This window comes from Phascolarctos cinereus, unplaced genomic scaffold, assembly GCF_003287225.1.
Source record: "Phascolarctos cinereus isolate Bilbo 61053 unplaced genomic scaffold, phaCin_HiC Scaffold_2;HRSCAF=192, whole genome shotgun sequence".
In the NCBI taxonomy this organism is placed as follows: domain Eukaryota; kingdom Metazoa; phylum Chordata; class Mammalia; order Diprotodontia; family Phascolarctidae; genus Phascolarctos; species Phascolarctos cinereus.
In genome coordinates, this window is record NW_027555625.1 from 351,678,013 (window position 1) to 351,699,115 (window position 21,103).

A 21,103-nucleotide genomic window follows, 5' to 3' on the forward strand; every position below is an offset into this window, starting at 1 on the left:
TCATATCAGAGGACAGAGAAAAAAGAAACACATCTTGTGTCCAAATGGTGGCCCTGTGTTCCTGTACTTCCTACTTATGTTTCCTCCTTTAATGCTAGACAGCACCACTTAAATAGAATTTTTAAAAAGTGATTTTCTCAATCAATAAGCATTTATTAATCATCTACTGTGTGCCAGGTACTATGCTGAGGATACAAAGAAATGCAAAAAGCAGTCACAGCTCTCAAGCTTAGTCTTTGATATATTTGTCCTTTAGCCTTGTGATAGAAAAATTTTCAGCCTGCTTTTTCAAGGTAGACCTGACTCATAGTTGTATGCACTTTGAAAACATGGGTGTTGCCATGTAGAAATTCAAGAATTACAGCTTCAAGAACACCGGACAGTGCTTGCAGTTTAGCTAGTAGTAATGGCATACACTGAGGCAGCTAGATGGCACAGTGGATAGAGTGCTGGGCCTGGAATCAGGAAGACCCGAGTTGAAATGCAACCTAAGACACTCAATACCTGTGTGACCCTTGGCAAATCACTTAACCTCTGCCTGCCTTAATTCACTGGAGAAGATACTCCAGTATCTTTGCCAAGAAAACCCCATGGCCAGGATAGTTCATGACTGAACACCAATGGCATACAGGCCATTGTGTTTCCTACATGGATCTGTCTTTCCTTTGTACCCTTCTATTTTGAAGGAATACTGGGTAAGGGAGTCAGACCTCACTTTAAGTTCCAGTTCTGTCACTAGTAGTGACACTAGGAAAACTTAACTTTTTCCAGGCTTTCTTCACCTATAAAAAGAGATTGAGACAATCTCTACATTTCCTTCCATTTCTGACATCCTAAATACATATCCAAGTATTTTTCACTAATTGTTTCATATGTGCTTTTTATATCTTCAACTAAATTGTTATCCCCTTTAGCCCAGACCACCTTATGCTTTCTCTAAACCCTGTTTAAGGTTCTGCTTCTAGAAGCCAAGATGATGGAGTAAGAAGTAAGTCACTCTTGCCATCCCTTTTTAAACTCTGAAAACCCAGAAAATATCACCCCAGGAAAAGCCCTGGAACAGCTGAACCAGAAGAAAGATGGGATGCAGCAGTCCAGTAGCCCAGGTAACTTGTGAGATTAACGGGAAAGGCCCTTTTTACCCTGTGGGAAGGAGAGCAGTACTAAACAGAAGGCATCCCAGCAAGCTAGCAGAAAGCCCCACCTCAGCATACCAGGGGGAGATTCTGAACTCCAAGTACTAGAGCAGGCAAACCCCAACAACCAGGACCCCTGAGTGCCTCAGTAAGGGCAGGGGAACCAGTGGAAACTGGCTCAAAAAACCACCACATGCCTGGGCATTCTAGGGCAACCAAGTCTCCCAGAACCTCAGCAAAACTCTGGGAAGTGCTCCAAGGGTTCCCCCCAGGCAGAGAAACATCCATCCAAAGGAGCCAAAGAAAGTGAAAGGAAGGAAAGGCTGTGTGAGCAGGCAACCTCCAGGGGTCAGACTACACAATCCTACCCCAAGAGCTGCAATGTTGCTGATTCCAGCCCAGCACCAGGTAAGCTACTGGAACCCTACAGCCTCCAACTGCCAGCATCAGAAGCCCCAGCACACAAAGCCAGTGACCAGGCCCTGGGCTCCCAACAAAAGAAGCTTGGGTCAGTGCCCCCTGCTCCCCAGCAGGAGAGCTCAATCTTTTTAAAGGCCAGGAAATAAGCAAACACCATGAGCAAAAAGAAATGTACTATAGATTCTTATCATGGGAATAGCAAAGATCAAGGCAGAAATTCTGAAGAGGACAACATTGTCAACAAACCCATATCTGGAACCTCAAAAGGGAATATGAATTGGTCTGAAGCCCAAAAAGCCTTCTTGGAAGAGTTCAAGAAGGATTTTAAAAGTCAAATAAGAGAAGTAGAAGAAAAATTGGGAAAAGAAATGAGAGGTATGCAAGAGAGTCAATAGCTTAGAAAAGGAAGGACAAAAATTAACTATAGAAAACAACTCCTTTAAAAATACAATTGGCCAACTGGAAAAAAAGTACACTGAAGAAAACAACTCCTTAAAAAGCATGATTGGCCAAATGGAGGAGGTAAAAATCTAACAGAAGAAAACAATTTGTTAAAAATTAGAATTGGGCAAGTGGAAGCTAATGACTCTGTGAGAGAGCAAGAATCAGTCAAACAGAAACAAAAGAATGAAAAAATAGATGAAAACATAAAGTACCTCATTGGTAAAATAACTGACTTAGAAAACAGATCCAGGAGAGACAATTTAAAAATCATTGGTCTACCTGAAAATTACAATGAAAAAAAGAGCCTGGACAGTATCTTTCAGGAAATCAAGGAAAACTGCCCTGAGGTCCTAGAACTAGAGGGTAAAATAGCCATAGAAAGAATCCACCTATCACCTCCTGAAAGAGATCCCAAATTGAAAACTCCAAGGAACATAATAGCCAAATTCCAAAATTACCAGGTCAAAGAGAAAACACTGCAAGCAGCCAGAAACAAACAATTTAAGTATCATGGAACCAGTCAGGATTACACAGGACCTTGCAGCTTCTACACTAAAAGATCATAGGGCATGGAACACAATATTCTGTAAGGCAAAGGAGCTTGGATTACAACCAAGGATCAACTACCCAGCAAAACTGAGCATAATCTTTCAGGGGAGGAGATGGACATTCAACAAAATAAGGAACTTCCAAACCTTCCTGATTAAAAGACCAGAACTCAACAGAAAATCTGATCTAACTACTGGGAGAAAAGGAAAGGAGGAGGCAGACAAGGGCAAATTACAGGAAAAGGCACAAAACCCCATTACAATAGAGGAAAAGAAGGCAGAGAGATGAATATTGTTTTGAACCTTACTCTCATCAGATTTGGCTCAAGGAGGAAATAACATAATCAGTTAGGTATAGAAATCCAACTTGCCCTATAGGCAGTAGGAGGGAAAAGGGGAAAGAAAAGGGAGGGAGAATAGAAGGGAGGGAAGAAGTAGGGAGGGGGCTAATAGAAGGGAGGCAGGTTTGAGGGAGGCGGTGGTCAAAAGCAAAACACTAGTGAGAAGTGAAAAGGAGAAAGGAGAAAGAAAAGCATAAACGGGAGAGAAATAGGCTGGAGGGAAAGATATAGATAGTAACCATAACTATGAATGTGAATGGGATGAACTCTCCCATAAAACGGAAGCAGAATGGATTAAAAACCATAATCCTACAAAATGTTGTTTACAGGAAACACATTTGAAACAGAGGGACATACACATGGTAAAAGTAAAAGGCTGGAGTAGAATATATTATGCTTCAGCTGTAGTAAAAAAAAAAAAGCAGGGGTACCAATCCTGATCTCAGACAAAGCAAAAGCAAAAATAGATCTTATCAAAAGAGATAAGGAAGGAAACTACATCCTGCTAAAAGGCAATACAGACAATGAAGTAATATCATTACTAAACATATGTACCAAATGGTATAGCTCCCAGATTCTTAGAGAAATTAAGGGAGTTACAGGAAGAAATAGACAGCAAAACTATACTAGTGGGGGACCTCAACCTCCCCTTCTCTGAACTAGATAAATCTAACCACAAAATAAGTATGAAAGAAGTTAAGGAGGTGAATAGAATTTTAGAAAAGTTAGGCATGGTAGACCTCTGGAGAAAACTGAATGGGTATAGAATGGAATATGCTTTTTTTTCTCAGTGCTAAAGGGCATATACACAAAAATTGACCACGTACTAAGGCATAAAAACCTCACAATCCAGTGCAGAATGTTAAATGCATCCTTTTCAGATCATGATGCAATAAAAATTATATGTAATAAAGGGCCACGGAAAGATAGACTAAAAAATAATTGGAAACTACATAATCTAATCTTAAAAAATGAATGGGTCAAACAACAAATCATAGAAACAATCAATAACTTCATTCAAGAGAATGACAATAATGAGACAACATATCAAAACTTATGGCATGCAGTGAAAGCAGTTCTTAGGGGAAGTTTTATATCTCTAAAAGTTTACATGAGTAAAACAGAGAAAGAGATCAATGAATTGGGCATACAACCAAAAAAACTAGAAAAAGAACAAATTAAAACCTGTTCAACACATAGCAAAGTGATTAATACAGGGTAAATACTCAGTAAGAAGATCCTCAGGAAGGAATTTCCTTTAACCAATGCATATCCGCATCCTCTCAGCAATGTAGTCTTCAGAGATGCCTGGAATATTGCGAGGTTAAGGGATTTACCTAGGGTCACCCAGCCAGCCTGTGCCAGAAGCAGGACTTGAACTGAGGATTAACTAACTCCAAAGCAGGCTTCTGATGCACGACACCATACTACCCTTTCAATAAATACTATGGTTAAGAATTGTTGGTTGATAAACAAGACCTAAAATTCATCTAGCCTAGAAGTATATTCTTGACGGATCTTCTTCCTGTTCAGATTGTCCTTCTAAATAAACACTAATTTCTCTTAGTAACTCATTATTGATCTGTTATCTAGGAGCTCATCTAAAACTCTTTTGGAACCTGTTCAGTTTGAACCATGCTTGGCCAGGAGGGGACAAGTAATGAGTTCCATAATTTGACTACCTGCTGTGTGAAGCACTATTTGCTGTTAATTTATCTTAAATTTATATCTTTCAGGTGCCACTCTTTAGTTTCAGTATTCAGTAATATGTTTAAAAAGTACATTTTTTATCCCAAAATTACTATTCATAGTCTTACCGACTCCTTAAGATTTTGAGTTGGTTGAGAGGATGCCTATCAATTGGGGAATGGCTGAACAAGTTGTGGTATATGAATGTAATGGAATACTATTGTGCTATAAGAAATGATGAGCAGGCAGACTTCAGAAAAACCTGGAAAGACCTGTATGGACTGATGCTGAGTGAAGTGAGAACCAGGAGAACACTGTACACAGTACCAGCCACACTGTACAATGACTAACTTTGATAGACTTAGTTAGCCGTTCTCAGCAATACAAGGATCTAAGACACCTCCAAAAGTCTTATGACGGAAAATGCTATCCACATCCAAAAAAGAATTATGGAGTTTGAATGCAGATTGAAGCATACTATTTACCATTTTTTTTTCTTCTGCTGTTTCCTCTTTCTTGTGGGTTCCTCCTATTGGTTCTAATTCTTCCTTACATGACTAATGTGAAAATGTTTAATAGGAATGTATATGTAAAGCCTATATCAGATTGTGCACTGTCTTGAAGGAGGGAGAGAAAAATTTAAAACTCAAAAGCTTATGGAAGTGATTGTTGACAAATCAAAATAAATTACTAAAAAAATTTTTTTTAAAGATTTTGAGTTAGAAGTAGCTTAAGAAATCATGTAATCAGGGCAGCTAGGTGGCGCAGTGGACAGAGCACCGGCCCTGAAGTCAGGAGGACCTGAATTCTAATCTGGCCCTCAGACACATAACACTAGCTGTGTGACTCTGGGCAAGTCACTTAACCCCAACTGCCCTCACAAAAAAAAAAATTCATTAAAAAACAAAAAAAGAAATCATGTAATCAGGGCAGCTAGGGGGCGCAATGGATAGAGCATTGACCCTGGATTCAGGAGGACCTGAGCTCAAATCTGGCCTCCGACACATAACACTTACAAGCTGTGTGACCCTGGACAAGTCGCTTAACCCCACTGCCTAACCAAATTTTTTTAAAAAATCACATAAATCAACTTCTTGATTTTTTTAGAATTGCTTGTTAATTCATGCCTTTGACTCTCCAGACTAGAACTAAAAACCACCTCCTAATAAACCAAGATCATCCAAATTGTCCTTCCTGGACCTAATTTTAAAAGTTCTAGCCCTTATAGTCAAGATATTTTCTCATATCAAATCTCAAGCCTTCTACTCAAAAAAAAAAGCTGATTCTTTATTTATATTTGAAAGCTGTGAACTTTGTTTCAAATGTTACAACCTATCAGCTCTTTTAGACTTACAGCTCCTAACATTAATAAATACATCTACAAAGAACATCAACTTGGTAAATTGTGCTTGTTGGATAATTTATTGTTTCCCTGTTAACTGGCACGTTCTTTAACACAAGTCTTTCACATAATGTTCTAATAATTTATTTACAATCTTTCCAAGTGATTCTGTAAAACATACAAATAACTACTGACTCCTTAAGACTGACAAGATACTTAATTTTCAACATTTAAATAGCACATTTTATTTAAAAGTAACTCCACACTCCTTTCTCATAAAAATATAAAAATAGTTGAATATCCATAATTTTCACTACAGTGAGACAAAAATCAGGATATTTGAAACTTTCCCCACAATTGTTGCACCCTCCCCCCCAAAAGGGAACATCGTCAATAATCAACTTAAAAGACTACATCACAGGATAAGAGTGACTGCCAACTGAGTAAACTCATCACGACAAATTGTTATCTACTAAGAAGTGTAACTCTATAATACTTCATTTTTAACCTGCATCTTTCATGCTGGATTTCAACTATGTACATTCTGTCTATGTAAACATATTCAACGTATCCAACATATGTTCTTCATCACAATGCCAGTACCATGGGAATTGTGCAACACAATAACTGCAAAAATAGTAAAGGGAAAGAATTTTCTTTTGGGTACTTTGAAATTAAAAGGCAACTTATTTTGTCTCAACTTTGTAAAAAAAAAACAACAAACCTCTATTTCATTCCCCATCTTCCCCTTATCTGCCATTCTTCTGGAATGGTAACTTTGTTAGCATCTTATTTCAGATTTCATACACACACACACACACACACACACACACACACACACACACTCACCCAATGAATATATTCAGATTATATAACGTGTGTATATATATATTCATTTAAGTGCCAAAAAAACCCAACAACATTTAATTCAGCCTTTCATGCAACCTCTCGCTTCTATTATCATATATTTTTATCAAAAGGCACCAAGATTAAACTAAGTAATTTCAATTTTCTTTTTCTTCTCCCTTTAGCTTACTCAAGATGATTGTTTTCCTATCAGATATTCTATCTCCAAAATAGTATGGCTCTGAGCATTTAGGGAACCAGAAGAAAATAAAATAGAAACCCCAGCAAGTTGAAAATTGTTTCCCACAAATAAAAACATCTACTAGATTAGTACAGATCTCATTACATTTCATTTCTGACATTAAGTTTAAAAAAAAAACCCATATCACAGAAACAACAAATCCTCTAAGGATAAACTTAGAAATATAACATTATTAACAATGGGATGACACCTTCATAGTAGTAACACTGTATTCAATCTGATTAATATAGTAATATTTAGCCAAAACCATTAGAAATTCATTGTTCCCAGTTATTTTATAGGATTATCCTGAAAACAAGTGAAACCAGTGTTAGCATATACAATATCAACATACAAACAAGGTATGGCATTTGTATCACAAAGAGAAAAAGTTTACATGTTTCATTACATAGATACCAGATTTACTGGATTTCAGCTTTGATTAAACTTTAAAGATGTGTTTTTAAGATAAAAAAATGAAACAAAATTCTTAAAATAAAAAAAATACTTTTTACATACATACTTTGTTAATAACCTTTATGCCCTTAAAATGTAAAACATTTAGAAAGCTTCTGAATTATAGAAATTTTGACCAGTTAATCCATTTGGCCACAACATATTCCAACTCCTCTTTTGAGAAACACGTTAGCATTTGTCAATTCATCAGTCCTAAACGATCAGAGATACTTAAAGCAATTCTATTTCTTTTTCTTTTTCTTTGGTGGCTCATCATCAGAGCTGCTATCTGTGCTAGAGCTGGTACTAGAGGAAGAGCTGGAATCTGACTCAGAATCAGAGGAAGAGGAAGAACTAGTTGAGGAGGGTGATGATGATGAAGTAGAAGAGCTTTCCTCAGTATCACTATCATCAGAGGAAGAAGAGGTAGAGGAGTCCTCACTCTCTGATGAAGAATCACTGCCTGAACTCCCACTGCCACTGCTGCTGGAACTGGTAACACTCTTAGACCTAAAAGATAAGGAAAGGTCAGAATTCGAAGAAGCTGCTGTTATTTCAACATGTAAAAGAGTAGTTTCTTCTATGTTCAAGAAAAATAAGTCTTCTTAAGCATGTTAGAGCCTTACTGAGATGTTATCCCTGGGATTCCACATTTTGGGACTACTTTATACAGGATTATCTTATCCCTTATATACCTAAGTCTCCTCTTGGTACTTAAATAGTTAAGCTTTCATGGATCCAAGATAGGCTTATCTCATAATGAATTCTATCCTATAGTTAAGAGTTATAGTAATGTTCCAATGTACCAAATAGGATTATTTTGTGTCTAAACTTTATAAAACAAAGTTAATATTTAACATTGTTAAGTTTAACTACTGCAGAACACAAGGGTGCTAGTCATGAGCGATTTTATGTTTTTTTCTGAGGACTGATAAAGCTTTTTATTTCAAGCTAAAAAGTTCTATTCTTTTCTGGTATACAGGAACAGAAAAAAGAGAAAGAGAGAAAGAAAGAAAAGGAAGAAGTAGACAGGAAAAAAGGTGATAAGGAAAAGAGCAGGTCTAAAGATATTCAAGTGCTTAATCACAGGTCTCCCAACATTTAAATGTTACTATTTCTAGTTATTTGCTCTCTCTTCCTCCAGTCATCATAATATATTCTGTACAATGTTCCTAAATCCACACATACCTTTTTTTCTTGGTCTTTTTTTCTGTATTAGTTTCTCCAATGCTAAAGATAAACATTGAGGGAGTGGAGGGGAGAGAGAAAAATTCCCATGAATAAATGTTTACAATAACATATATAAACATCCCCCTACCTTCCCTGAGATTTATGTTAGGGAAAAACAGTTGTACAGCCAGAAAAGTCATTTTGTTATAACTGAACAGAAAGTTTCTACTGTAGGTTGTGGAAAGAAGTAATATGAGAAAAAAATTTGTGAACAGAAAAAAAAGAGACAGGTCAGTCACAGAATGAGAGTGAGGGATAACCAATGGATAGCACAAATATAAAAACAAAACCTACAAAAAAGCCTCCAATACACTGGGTGGATAGCCTGTCGAGGATTTATGGGATAACATGGATAAGAACTGCCCAGGATGAGAAAGTATGCACAGATTATAATTTGCAATGATGGAAGGAATACCTATATCACTGAAATCACAGATCCACTGAAGTCTTAAATTAAGGCTACAAATAATATCATCTATTCAACTATTCCAACAGATTAGGCTTTGTCATATGAATAGCCAAATTCTTTATGTTGATACATGTTGTGCAAGACAGTAACTAAATTAGGCAAACAGTCTTGATTGACCCTTTTAAACAGTTACAGCCTAACTGAACTGTTTACTATAATAGCAGCATGAAGGCATACCAAAACAAGACAGCAATTTTTGAGTATGCACTGGCCTGTTGTTAAAATACTACAAATCTTAAAAAGAAAGGATGCCAACTTTGGGTTAAAACCATCCATACATTTTCTACGGGCTGCAACTATCTATAAATACATGTAAATGAAAAAGATATCCCCTGGGCCTACATAATCACTTAGTTTTAAAGCCAGAAACTTGATATGCCAGGTTCTTCTGCTATGTCTTTTTGCCAAATTACATTGTATATATAATAAGGTAAAATTTAAAAGAAACAACAAATGACCTATATCTTTCCTACCATATGCACAGAGATAATGTTTGCAAGTTACACAAGTACTTCTAGCACTATAGTAGTGTTGTGCTACATTTTAAAATTTTTATTCTGGCTTATCTACAACTATTACATAATGCTTTCTTGCTAACTTCCTCTAACTCTTATTATTCTATTCAGTGAGTTAAAGATCTTTAAGAAAGTAAAGATCAATCGTGGTAACCAAATGGAAAATATTATTTGTTGAAGTGCCATATTCAGGGTGAAATGAGACTCAGAACTATATGCCCTAGATCAATCCACATGCATTTACTAGATCCAAGATAGACACACATTCACCACTTAATCATCATTTGATCAGTAGCTATAGCCATTATCTATTGGGCCCAAACATAAAAAGGTATCCCTTACGTTCTTGAGATGGTATTTCTTTTATGGCATTTTCATTTTGTGCTATGGAAAAAATGCCAACAAACTAAAACCTCTAGTGAGCCTGATTAATTACCTACTACTGTATTCTTTAAAATCTGAGCCTAGAGATCAATGACATTTTGCTATTGGAAAGAGTTCACAAGTACCTAAGTACAAAGAAGGACTCTACTTTGTATCTTAGCTTCTCTATACATTCCTTATTTCATAGGAATGTTCAATCTAGAGAAAGCATATTAAACATTTAGCTTTTTAATAAATATAAAAGAAAATATATGTCTTCTTTTTAACATCATATAACTGATCTGGTAAACTTACCTTTGTTGTAATAAGAATCTGTTTTCTTTTTCTTTTAAAGCTTTCTTAAGTTCTGCTGTTCTTGAAGGTCTATGCAAGTATTTTCTTTTTCCTGTGCATTCATATGTCCAATGTCCAAATTCTAAACATTTCTGACATCTCACATGTTGCTTATTTGCTTCCCTACAAAAGCAATACATATTAGACAACAATAAGGTGAGACTCACAAATGTGACATGACCTGCCTTTAAACATAAGCAATAAGAAATTTTAAGGGACACATTTCTAGGATTCTAACTAATTCTAAATTTCATCTTGGATTCAATCATTTGTGCTATCTCAACAAGACCACGAATAACTTTCAAATATAATTTTTTTGGAGACAGGGGAAACATTCCAATATGAGATACCTGATCTTCATTTCTACTGAAATATTCTAGGAGAAAAAGACCATTAAATTACCTATGGCACTAGATTAATAAAGCATAGATGGTATATGGTGGGACTTTAGTTTATTAATTTCTCCCAGGCTGGTCAGACTTCCAAAAGCTTATGTGTGAATCCCGAGTTAAAGACTGTCTCAGGGGATGAGCAATGAGCAAAACAGGTAAATGTGACACATTATTCATAAATACTAAAGGAAAACCTACCTTTTATCTGGTTCATATTCATATTGACATTCTCACTATAAATGAAACCAGAAGACAAAAAATAAGTTGCAGCTAAATGGAAGGGTGGCTCACAGGTTTTCCTTGGAGACAAATAAAGGAGTTTGTGGAGTTGGTTTCATCATGTGCCCAAAGGCAACAAGAAACTTCAATTCTGGTCAACTCACCGTATAGTGCTTATGGTTAAATATAAGCAAAAAGACCAACATGAAGATAATTGTAGTTTATGTACCAACATCTGTTGCAGAGGATGAGGTAGTTAAATTCTCCGAGGAACTTGATGTGATTCTCTAAACCAAATCCATATATAATTTGATACTCAGTGACTTTGATATTAACATGGGCAGGGAGGAATGGAGAAATGTCAGAAAACATGGTTCAGGATTAAAAAAATCAAAGTGGTCAAAGGTTTGTAGAATACTTAGAAGCCTTGTGCCAATATAACATTTCTTCAAGAAAAGAACTAAAAGATATGGGAAATAGGAAACAATGGACACTATCATATTTTAGAAAGGCTATCATTACAAAGCTTGTCACAAGGGAATCATTTCAGAATGAGCAGTCTGTAGGCAGTCAGATTGGTTAGAAAATAGGTTAAAAAATACCACCAAATTAGAAGAAAGGATCAAGATGAGAAGAAAATCCAATTATAATGGCTCTAGCCTGACATACATAAGCTGTTGATTCCAAAAACAGAATAAAAATGAACAAAAGATGATGGCCTTGTGATTTTCAAAATTTTTATGGAAGTTCAGCCAATGTAAAAGAATGTAAGAAACACCTGAACTGGCAAATTCTTACTTTTTATTTTAGAAGAGCTATATTATATGACAACACTAATTTAAAATACAAGCTTATTTGCAAAATATTATAAAGGAAGATGACAGAAGATGAAAAGCTTCTAACATTGTTTTGTAAGACAATAGTGGAAAGCAAAATAAGCTTGCCAAAATTTGGCTTCCAACTAAGCATTTATAGGTAACACTAAGTGGACAACAAACAGACATGAAAAGAAACAGACCTGCTTACATTATATCTCTATACTTACCAATGAGAACATAATCACATTTGGATGGTTAATACCTCACTACTTGATATAGTGGAAATTACAGTAAAGATGCTGGGAAGAATGGCTACATTTGACCAAATGCATACAGGAAAATCTGTTCCAAAGCAACACAATTTTAAAGGCACTCAGAGACTGACTTTTAAGATATTTCAAAGAGGAATATCCCCTATGAATGGAAAAGATCATAGACGGTATTACCAAAGGAAAAAAAGTTGACTGAAGAGACCTCATAAGATAATAGCTCTACAGATACAAGGGAATTCAGAGATCATCCAGTCCTTCATTTTATAGATGAGGAAACTAAGGATTAGAGAGGATACACGACTTGTCCAAGGTCATACAAATACCAAGTGGCATAGCCAGGATTTGAACACAAGTGTTCTTGTTTACAAAGCCAGCACTCTTTCTGCTATCCATTAACTACTGCCTCTTGTGTCTTCTTATTTCTATAAGATATGGATGAGTATGGCTAATGTACATATCTACGTTGTACTTGATGAAAACAAAACAGCATGAGTGATTTTCCAGATGATTCTTTATAGCAGATCACATTTTCACAGGCACACATCTAATAACCACCATCATTTATTAAACATCTACATTACAGGCACTGTGTCAGGAGACAGGGATACAAAGACCAAAAATAACATAAAAGAACTCTATCTTCAAAGAGTCTATTAGAGATATGCGACGTGCATACAAATAAGTATAAGTTATCTGGGGAGGGAAAATGCACTAAAGTCCAGAAGGGAGAAGATTAGGGAAGGCTTCAGTCAAGTCAGTCAACAAGCATTCATTAAGTGCCTACTATGTGCCAGGCACTATGCTAAGCACTGGGTATATGATGAAAGATAAAAAACAAAAATAAAACCAGTCCTGACTCTCAAGAAGCTCACAGTCTAATGGAAGAGACAGCATGCATACAACTACATACAAAGGAAATGTACCTATACTCACACACATGCTTCCAGGGAGGAAGCAGAACCTGAGATGAGGTTGAAAGAGAGATAAAGATTCAGAGAGATGTATAGTTGAGGTGGGACAAGTGTTAAGAATATAACAGCACACGCTTATTTTTCATTGATTGTATATGTGTGTATAAAGACAGAGATAAATATACACAATACATACATATAAACTTAGATGAGCCTTAAAGGCTCTCCTCTAAAAAGGCAACTCTTGTACATCTGTGAAGATAACCTAAGACTCCTTAATAGATGCCACCACAGAGAGAAGTATCAATGCTCCTAATAATTAATATCAACTGAGGCATAAAATAGGCGTATATATGCCAAATTTGTCCACGATCATGGAGGAAATCCTTGGCAGAATCTATATTGAAGTCCCAAGTGATGGGACAGCTTTTCCTTATGTTCTCCTTGTTTACAAATAACACTGTCCTTATCTAATCAATCAGCATTCTAGATGACTTGTAGGCAAGAAGTGGCATAAAAGACATCATCAAGAACAAGTAGCAATGACTGCAAAAAGAGGGGGGCCAGGAATACATGGAAGGCAGATGGGACAGCCTGCATGTTGCACTGATGTCTATGAAAATCTTTTTATTCGACTTGGCAACCTTCTCAAAAAGAATGCAAACTGACAATTTCTCCATCTCTCATTCCTAAGATGCTTTAAGTCAATAGAAAATTTCTCTTCCCAACTAATATAAATTCATTATTTAATGGCATGGTTCAAAAGAAATCTGCAAACCAATTTCTTTTTTCTTATGCTTACAGGGTTTAAAACAGATTTCCAATGATTCTTAACAATAGAATGGGACTGCAAAGTATTAAAAAGCAGCCAGAAAATTAAATAGACAAAAAAAATTATTTAAAAAACTTCTCTAGGCCGAAACCAAAAATTAATATGCTGTTGGTAAAATTGTGAACTAGTCTAATCATTCTGGAAAACAATTTGGAATTATACTATAAACGAGACTAAAATGTCCATACCCACTGTCCCAGTAGTGCCCTGAATAGAAACAGGAATTTGTTTTGTAGTAATCTACACCAAGGAGGCAAAAGAAAGGTAGGTTCCATTCTATATACACCTAAATATTTATAGCAGTGCCTTTAAAAATAGCAAAGAACTAGAATATAAGATAGATCCTCATCAATTGGGGAATGGCTAAACAAATTTTAGTACATGAATGTAATAGTGCATACTTTGCCATAAGAAGCGAGTATGAAAATCATAGAAAGGCATACTAATTGATAAGCAAAACCAAGAAAACAATATATAGACTGACAAGAGCAGCATAAATGAAAAGAACCAAATAAACCAACAAAAAACACAATCCTGAAACTGAATGCTCAGAAATTATAATAAAGCTTGGCCTTGAAGAAAATTCATCACCTTCCCTTCTTTTCAGAAGGGAGTAACAGGGTAGAACATTGCATATACTATTAGACTCTACTGACATACTGGTTAGTTATGCTGAACTTGGAGCTTTTTTCCCCCTTTTTTTCTCTCCTTTTAAATTCTTTGTTACAAAGAAATCTCTCTGAGAATGGCAAGGGGGAGAAAACATGAATATATCTGGAAAACAAAGATAATTCAGAAACAGAAGTTATCAAAATCATTTTTTTAAAAGGGGGAAGGAGGTAAGCTCCTTCTCTCTGTTCTTTATATTGAACTAAACAACCACGTACAATGTACTTTTGTTTTGTCCACTTTTGAACAATCACAATATTGACTGAATGGATCCAGCTTTAAAAAAAAAGAGGTGGCAGTGAACTTCTTTCAATGGGGAACACTTTTTTTAATACCTAAATTGTGCAGAGCTTTCAGAGGTCTCAATCTATTTCCTGACCATCCTCCTATCCCCCACAAAAAGAAAAAAAAACCTCATCCTTTTAACTTCAATATCTTCTAGATGATATTACATAGTTGTAAGCCATGGAATTCTACTAGTCTGGAGAATCAAAAATGTAGGTGACCCAAAGAAAAATAGATGTGAGATGGACCCAAGTACAGAGATGCTCAAACCTGTTCAGATCTCTGCCATCTTTAAAACTTTCACTTGATCCTGTCATGTTCCTAAGCTACCTTCTAGATCTCTTTCTCCCTTTCACTGCCATCTGCCTAGAAAGTCATATATACTCAATACTTTCACTTCCTCCCCACCTAGTTTCTCAACTACTTACAATCTAGCCTCCACCCATAAAATCATCAAAATTTGCTCTCTTCAAGGTAACCAATGAACCAAAGAATTTTTTTAAAAAAGTTTTACTGATGTTTTTTCACTTTTCAATAATCCCCACTGTGCACAACAGAACTCTCCCTTGTAACAAAGCACAGTTAAGCAAAATAAATCTATCTATACATTGGCCAAGTTTGAAACAGTATGTTTCATTCTACACTCATAGTCTGTCTACCATCTCTCTCTATACCAGCTTCTCCTCCAGCACACCATCTGCTCCCCAGCATTTCTCTCTCCTCTTGACCTCTCCTTCTTAGTTTCCTTTGCTGGTTAATTATCTATCTCCTGCCCCCAGGGCTCTGTCTTCTCTGCTCTCTATATTCTCTTTTTGGTAAATTCATTACTTCCCAAGAGTTCAATCATCTCTGTACAACTGATTCCCAAATCTATATAACCAGACCTAATCTCTCTGGTGAAAATCTTTTGCATGTCATATTGACATCTCAAACTCCATATATACAAAACATGACATGCTCTAACAGGCAGTCTCTTCCCTCTTACCAATTTCCTGTTTCTATTTAGGGCACTGTCTTCCCAGACACCCAGTTTCGTGACCATGGCCTCATCATTTCCTCGTGATCATTCCTCCATCCAATCAGCTGATACCTCAACAGTACCTCTAGTATCTACTTCTTCCTCTTCACTCATATAGCCACCACACTAGTTCAAGCCCTCCAATAAGGACCATTATAGCATCCTAATTGGGGTCCCTTCTTCCAATCTTTCCTCTCTCCTATCCACTCTTCACACAACTGTCAAAATAATCTAAGGCATAATTCTGACCACGTCATTGTCCTGCTCAAAAGCCTCCCAAACTCCTCAATGCCTTCAAGATAAAACTCAGCCTGGCATTTAAGCCTTTCTCCAAATTACTTTTTCATACTTTCAACATTATTCCCCTTCACAATCTATGTTTTAACCACATCAGACTTCCCTGAACTTGATGTGCCATTTTCTGACCAAGTACATTTGTAAAAACATACCCCCCATTTCTGGAAGTCATTCCCTCATCTCCACTTCTCAGGATGTCTTCCTTCAAGATTCATCTCAGACGGCACCTCAACAGTAACCTATTCCCTGATTCCCCTAGCTGTTTATGCCTTTTCCCTCATTAAATTATCTTGTACCTCCCTCCAGTAGAAGGTAAGCTCCATGAGGGCAAGGACTGTCTTTTTTTAAAAATCTGATATTTAGAATAATCTCTTGCGTGTTGTAGTTATTAATAAATATTTAATTGAAAAAGATTTTCTGAAATAATAGGATATTGCTAATGATGACTTGCACACAAAAATGTCATGAAAGATTATTAAGTAAATGTATGATTTAAAAGGAATAAGGCTACTAATGTTGGAAGAGTGAGAAATAACAGATAGACACTTCAAACACTATAATGATATTCGTGATATATTAAAAGATCTAGAAGAAAGCTTCCATTACATTAGGTAGACCCTCAACAGAACACCTGTGGAAGACATGGACAAAAATCTTTAAAAGAAGTCATTAGAAAGAAAAGAAGATGGGCAAGTCAGGTCAAGAGAGGAAGGGATGGATGACTGATGTACTCCACTGGTACAAGGAGTGTTATCACTGGCACAGTGTTCCATGAATGAACAACAGATTTAAGAGAAAGCCCCAAAACTTTTGGTGGATCTCCTATAGATTTACAGGAGGACAGGGATAAAAGTTACACATAATGACAGGGCATTAACGGGTTGTGATGTGCATTACTGGAGGGTAACAAACATCAAATAGATCAGAAATTCACTGAAGTATAAAAGTATGGGAAAGAATTACGCAGGAAAAGAAGGTACGTAATCTGCATTGGTGGAGGGAGTACCAACATGAATGAGATCTATCGATCTATCCAACTATCAAAATGAGTAAATTTTTAAAGTTTCGGAGTTTTCACAAAGTTTTCTAAAATTTTATCCCTTCTTCCTCTGAAACAGCCTTTATCAATGGAACCCATTTAACTAGCAAAATTTCATCCCCCCATCATTCTCATCAGGCTAATCCAATTACTGGTTCCCATACAAGCCAAGTTCCCATCTGGTTTTATTTACTCAAACTGTCATTTATTGTATGGCTTGCCTTCCCATCTCTCTCTACCAGCCTAAATTTTATTCCCCCCCCCCCAAGCTCAGTTAAGGGCCCAATGTTTCCATATTATGAGCCAAAAAATCTTTTTATTTCCTAAATTCCTATAGTGCTTATCTGAACTACACAAACATTTGATAATATGTTACTAATTATTAATACACACTATTTGCTTAATAATTTTTTTGATACAGTAAACACCTAAAGGACAAAGACTATACCCTGTATTTATTTTTTGTCCTTCATATTATAGTACCTAAAATTGAGCTTAGCATATAGCAGGAGTTTAATTACACTGCCCAAGTGATTTGTTTTGGGTCTAGAAGCTAACCCTATAGAAGCCAGAAAAATTTTTCTATGCATAAGTCCAAGTTGGAATAGGTTTGGTGGTAGCCAAGAATAGGGCCCAAGCTGGTCCCTACTGTTGCCTTCCCTATATGATGTTGCTAGAAATTTTAGGCTTCTTTTCAAGTAATTATGATATTATAGTGTGAGCCTATGTGAGCTAGAAGAACATGAGCTGAAAGAATACTGGATAATATTCTAGTTTTAAGTAAGATGGTTTTGAAAATATGGAGGGTATTGGTCCATGGCAGCTAGGTGGTGCAGTGGATAGAGCACTGGGCTTAGAATCAGGAAGACTCATCTTCCTGAGTTCAAATCCAGCCTCACTAGCTATGTGATCCTGGGCATGCCACTTAATCTTGTTTGCCTTAGTCCTCATCTGTAAAATAAACTGGAGAAGAAAACGGCAAACCATTCCAGTATCTCTGCCAAGAAAACCCCAAGTGGGGTCAGGAAGAGTCAGACAGAACTGAAAACAACCCAACCAAGAAAATAGTGTTACCATTCAGGATTTCTTAACCCTTCCCTTAATAAATGCTTGTTGACTTGACCTTTAAAACTTATAATATGTCCTTTAAATACAAAAAAGGGGCATATTTTCAAGTTAAGGTTCCAATAGTTTTGGAAGTATAGTGAGAGTAAATAAAGCATGAATACATTTTAACTTATTTCAATTCCAAATAAGTATTATTTGTAAAATTTGTGCCCACCTATTCAATAGGTACAACTTTGTGCTTGTGTATATTTCTTTGTACTTACACAATGAAAAGCAAAAACAAAGCCCCCCAAAATAAATTTAATGAGACTATATTTACATTTGTAGAAATCTGATAAAGGAAAATAGTTATGTTTGCTTCTTTTACACAGGATTTTTGTGTCTTGGTTTTAATGATAATATTTTCTAAGAGTCTACAATTTACATAATGATCAGAATACTCAAATTTGCTTTTAAAAATCAATACTAACTTTTTAAAGAATCTTACAGCTTCTTCAAGTTCTATTTTAGAATGAGACTCCCAAGATCTACAAAACATTTTTTCTGGGTTTACCGAACTGATATTTGTTATTTCCCACGATCACATCCTTTTGCTGCTGTCGATTTTCAGTCGTGTCCGACTCTTCTTGACCCCTTATCCTTTCCCTACTGTTAAACAGACTCCTCACTAGCACATTTGCTTTGTGAATACATAAATAGGGTAACTGAAGCTAACAAGCACATTCCTCGTGTAATTTTCACTGTTCCCTTCATGATAAAAGCTTCTACTCAAAATGAAAAAAAAAAACACAAATAAACAAAAAAAACCCAACCCAAGACTTTAAAAAAAGCTCTAAATTGGGGGGGTTTTCCATCACCTACTAGAAAGTGAGAGAAGACGAAAAGAAAACAATGAGAAATTTTAAATCTGCGTACTGGAGCCACAGTAGGTCGCAGGGGCGTACAAAGATACCTGTTTCAGCACCCACCGCAGACTTGCTCGCGTCACCCTCTTCTGCAAACACCTGGACGTTCCTGCCATCGCTAAAGGGAGGCCTCCCGCGCTCCCTCCGTCTCCCCGCGCCGCCGGCCGGGGGCCCTCCCCGGGGCCCACAACATCAGGATTGTCTCCCTTTCCACCCCCTCCGCTCACCCCATTCAATGCCCTCCCAACCCGGGGAACCCCACCTCCCAGGGCCGCTGAGGGGTCCTCAGAGAAAGTTAAGAAGGCTATAGGAAATAGAATGGAGAAATGCCTACGCCGCCGGGGATCCTCACTTACGCCTGCCTCCGGGCTATGAGCCGATGCATGGGAGTCGCCATCTTAGCGAGAACCAGGGACCGCTGCGATGCATCCTGGGAAGTTCCCCTTAAGTGGAACTAGAACTCATTGGAGGCCATAGAGACGGGACTAACTGCGGCTAGAGGGGCAGGCAGGGCTTCTCGCAATGGTGGACGCCATCTTCCTCTCGGGCCCTGGGAGGACTTGAAGTAAGCGCCGCGGATATTTTCCGCCAGAGCCCTCCTGGGGCAGACGGACGGCCAACGTTGGCTTCCAGACCCAGGATCACGGGCAGTGTTGCCGCGCTTTGGGGGGAATGAAGACTGGGAAGTCACTTAATGGGCTCGGGAAGTGGAAACCCAAGCCTCTCAGACTTGTCCCTGAAGGGAGGGGGAAGGCGGCGGGCCACCTGGGGCAAGGGGCGTATCCCATCTTCCCTCCCTCCCCTCCGGGGGCGGGTCTTGTGTTCTGTCCAGCCCCTGGGGGCGTGTCCTACGTGCCCCGCCCCCTGGTCTATTTACTGTCCCTCCTCCACCCCAGAGTTCCAGTCTTCCCTCCTCCCCTCCGCGGGCGGGTCTTGTGTTCACTCTGGTCCCGGGGTTCAGGGAGTGATGAAGAATTCCACGCAAGTCCAAAAACGTTGTAGTTGGTGGGAAATGGGAGGAACTGAATCCTACATGCCCTTCCCTTCTCCTTTGATATCTCTCTTCTTTGCCCTCCTACTCCTGGGGCGAAGTCCTGACCATCTTCTGGTGGGGCAGTTTCTATCCTCCCTCACATGGGGTGTATCTTGTAACCCCTACTCCTCCTTATTGGGGTGTGTTCGCCCTCTCCACCCTCCATACTCCTAATACTCGACTTATCCTATTATTAACATGTTATCACACTCCAGACAGAATGGGCATGTCCTCACACTTCTCTTCCCCTATTCCCCTCCCAAAAATTATAACCAAAAATTATAGTTCTTCCCAGGGTCTAGAGTAAAAAGAAAGAGGAATGCATCACAGGATGTTTTGAACTTTCTCACACGCACCTTCGTGGCTTCTAATCCAACCATTCAATCAGACGGGTTGGCCCAGGGATCCTAAAATCATTCTGGAGAGTAATTTCTCCCACCTAAATCCATTTGACTGAATGAAGGTCAATACATCTGGAGGCAAGGCTAGACAATAAAGTTTAATTAGCATCAGCTGATGGGCAGTTGCTACGTGCCTAGCAACTCAGAACAGAGGAAGATATACACATATGTAAGATTTTACACAACTTTAGGGCAGGCAGCAAAAGGAGTGTATTAGGTGAGGCTGCTCAGCCACTTTCCTTATTTCTGAAGTTGAGTATCAGGGACAGGAAGTTAGGTATTTTTTTTCTAGGTAAAGGATGAACGTCTTAACTTTGCAGTGACCTGGTATATAGCCCAAGGTCAGATTTGTTTTGGGTTGGGGTGTTTGCCTGTAGTTAATCTCATCAGATCATCAGAAAATCTAGATGGGACTGAAGATCTAAGGATAGTGAAATCATCCCTTTGAGATGGAATCAGACTGAGTCTGTCTTTATACAACTCCTCAGAATATACTTCTTTGACCTTTGTGGGTATTTCTGGGAAGATGGTTCTCCCATACAGCACATAG

At 37.6% G+C, this 21,103-nt stretch overlaps 1 protein-coding gene across 1 annotated transcript; it reads right to left on the reverse strand.

Annotated features, from left to right (window-relative positions):
* Window positions 1-5,977: 5,977 nt before the first annotated feature.
* Window positions 5,978-19,891, reverse strand: ZCCHC10 (zinc finger CCHC-type containing 10). Its single transcript, XM_020991120.2, has 4 exons — window positions 19,476-19,891; window positions 10,356-10,517; window positions 8,652-8,693; window positions 5,978-7,973 (listed from the first exon to the last, which is right to left on the reverse strand). The coding sequence occupies exons 1-4, from the start codon at window positions 19,514-19,516 to the stop codon at window positions 7,706-7,708; spliced, it is 513 nt and encodes a 170-aa protein (XP_020846779.1). The 5' UTR covers window positions 19,517-19,891; the 3' UTR covers window positions 5,978-7,705.
* Window positions 19,892-21,103: the final 1,212 nt, after the last annotated feature.

Bases quoted from the DNA above. Each gene is read 5' to 3' on its own strand.
- ZCCHC10 (XM_020991120.2), bottom strand. From the start codon at position 19,516: ATGGCGACTCCCATGCATCGGCTCATAGCCCGGAGGCAGGC. The intron at 10,518-19,475 runs GTAAGTGAGGAT...TTGCTTTTGTAG, and splicing joins CTCATAGCCCGGAGGCAGGC to GGAAGCAAATAAGCAACATG. The intron at 8,694-10,355 runs GTAAGTTTACCA...GTTTATCTTTAG, and splicing joins AGATTCTTATTACAACAAAG to CATTGGAGAAACTAATACAG.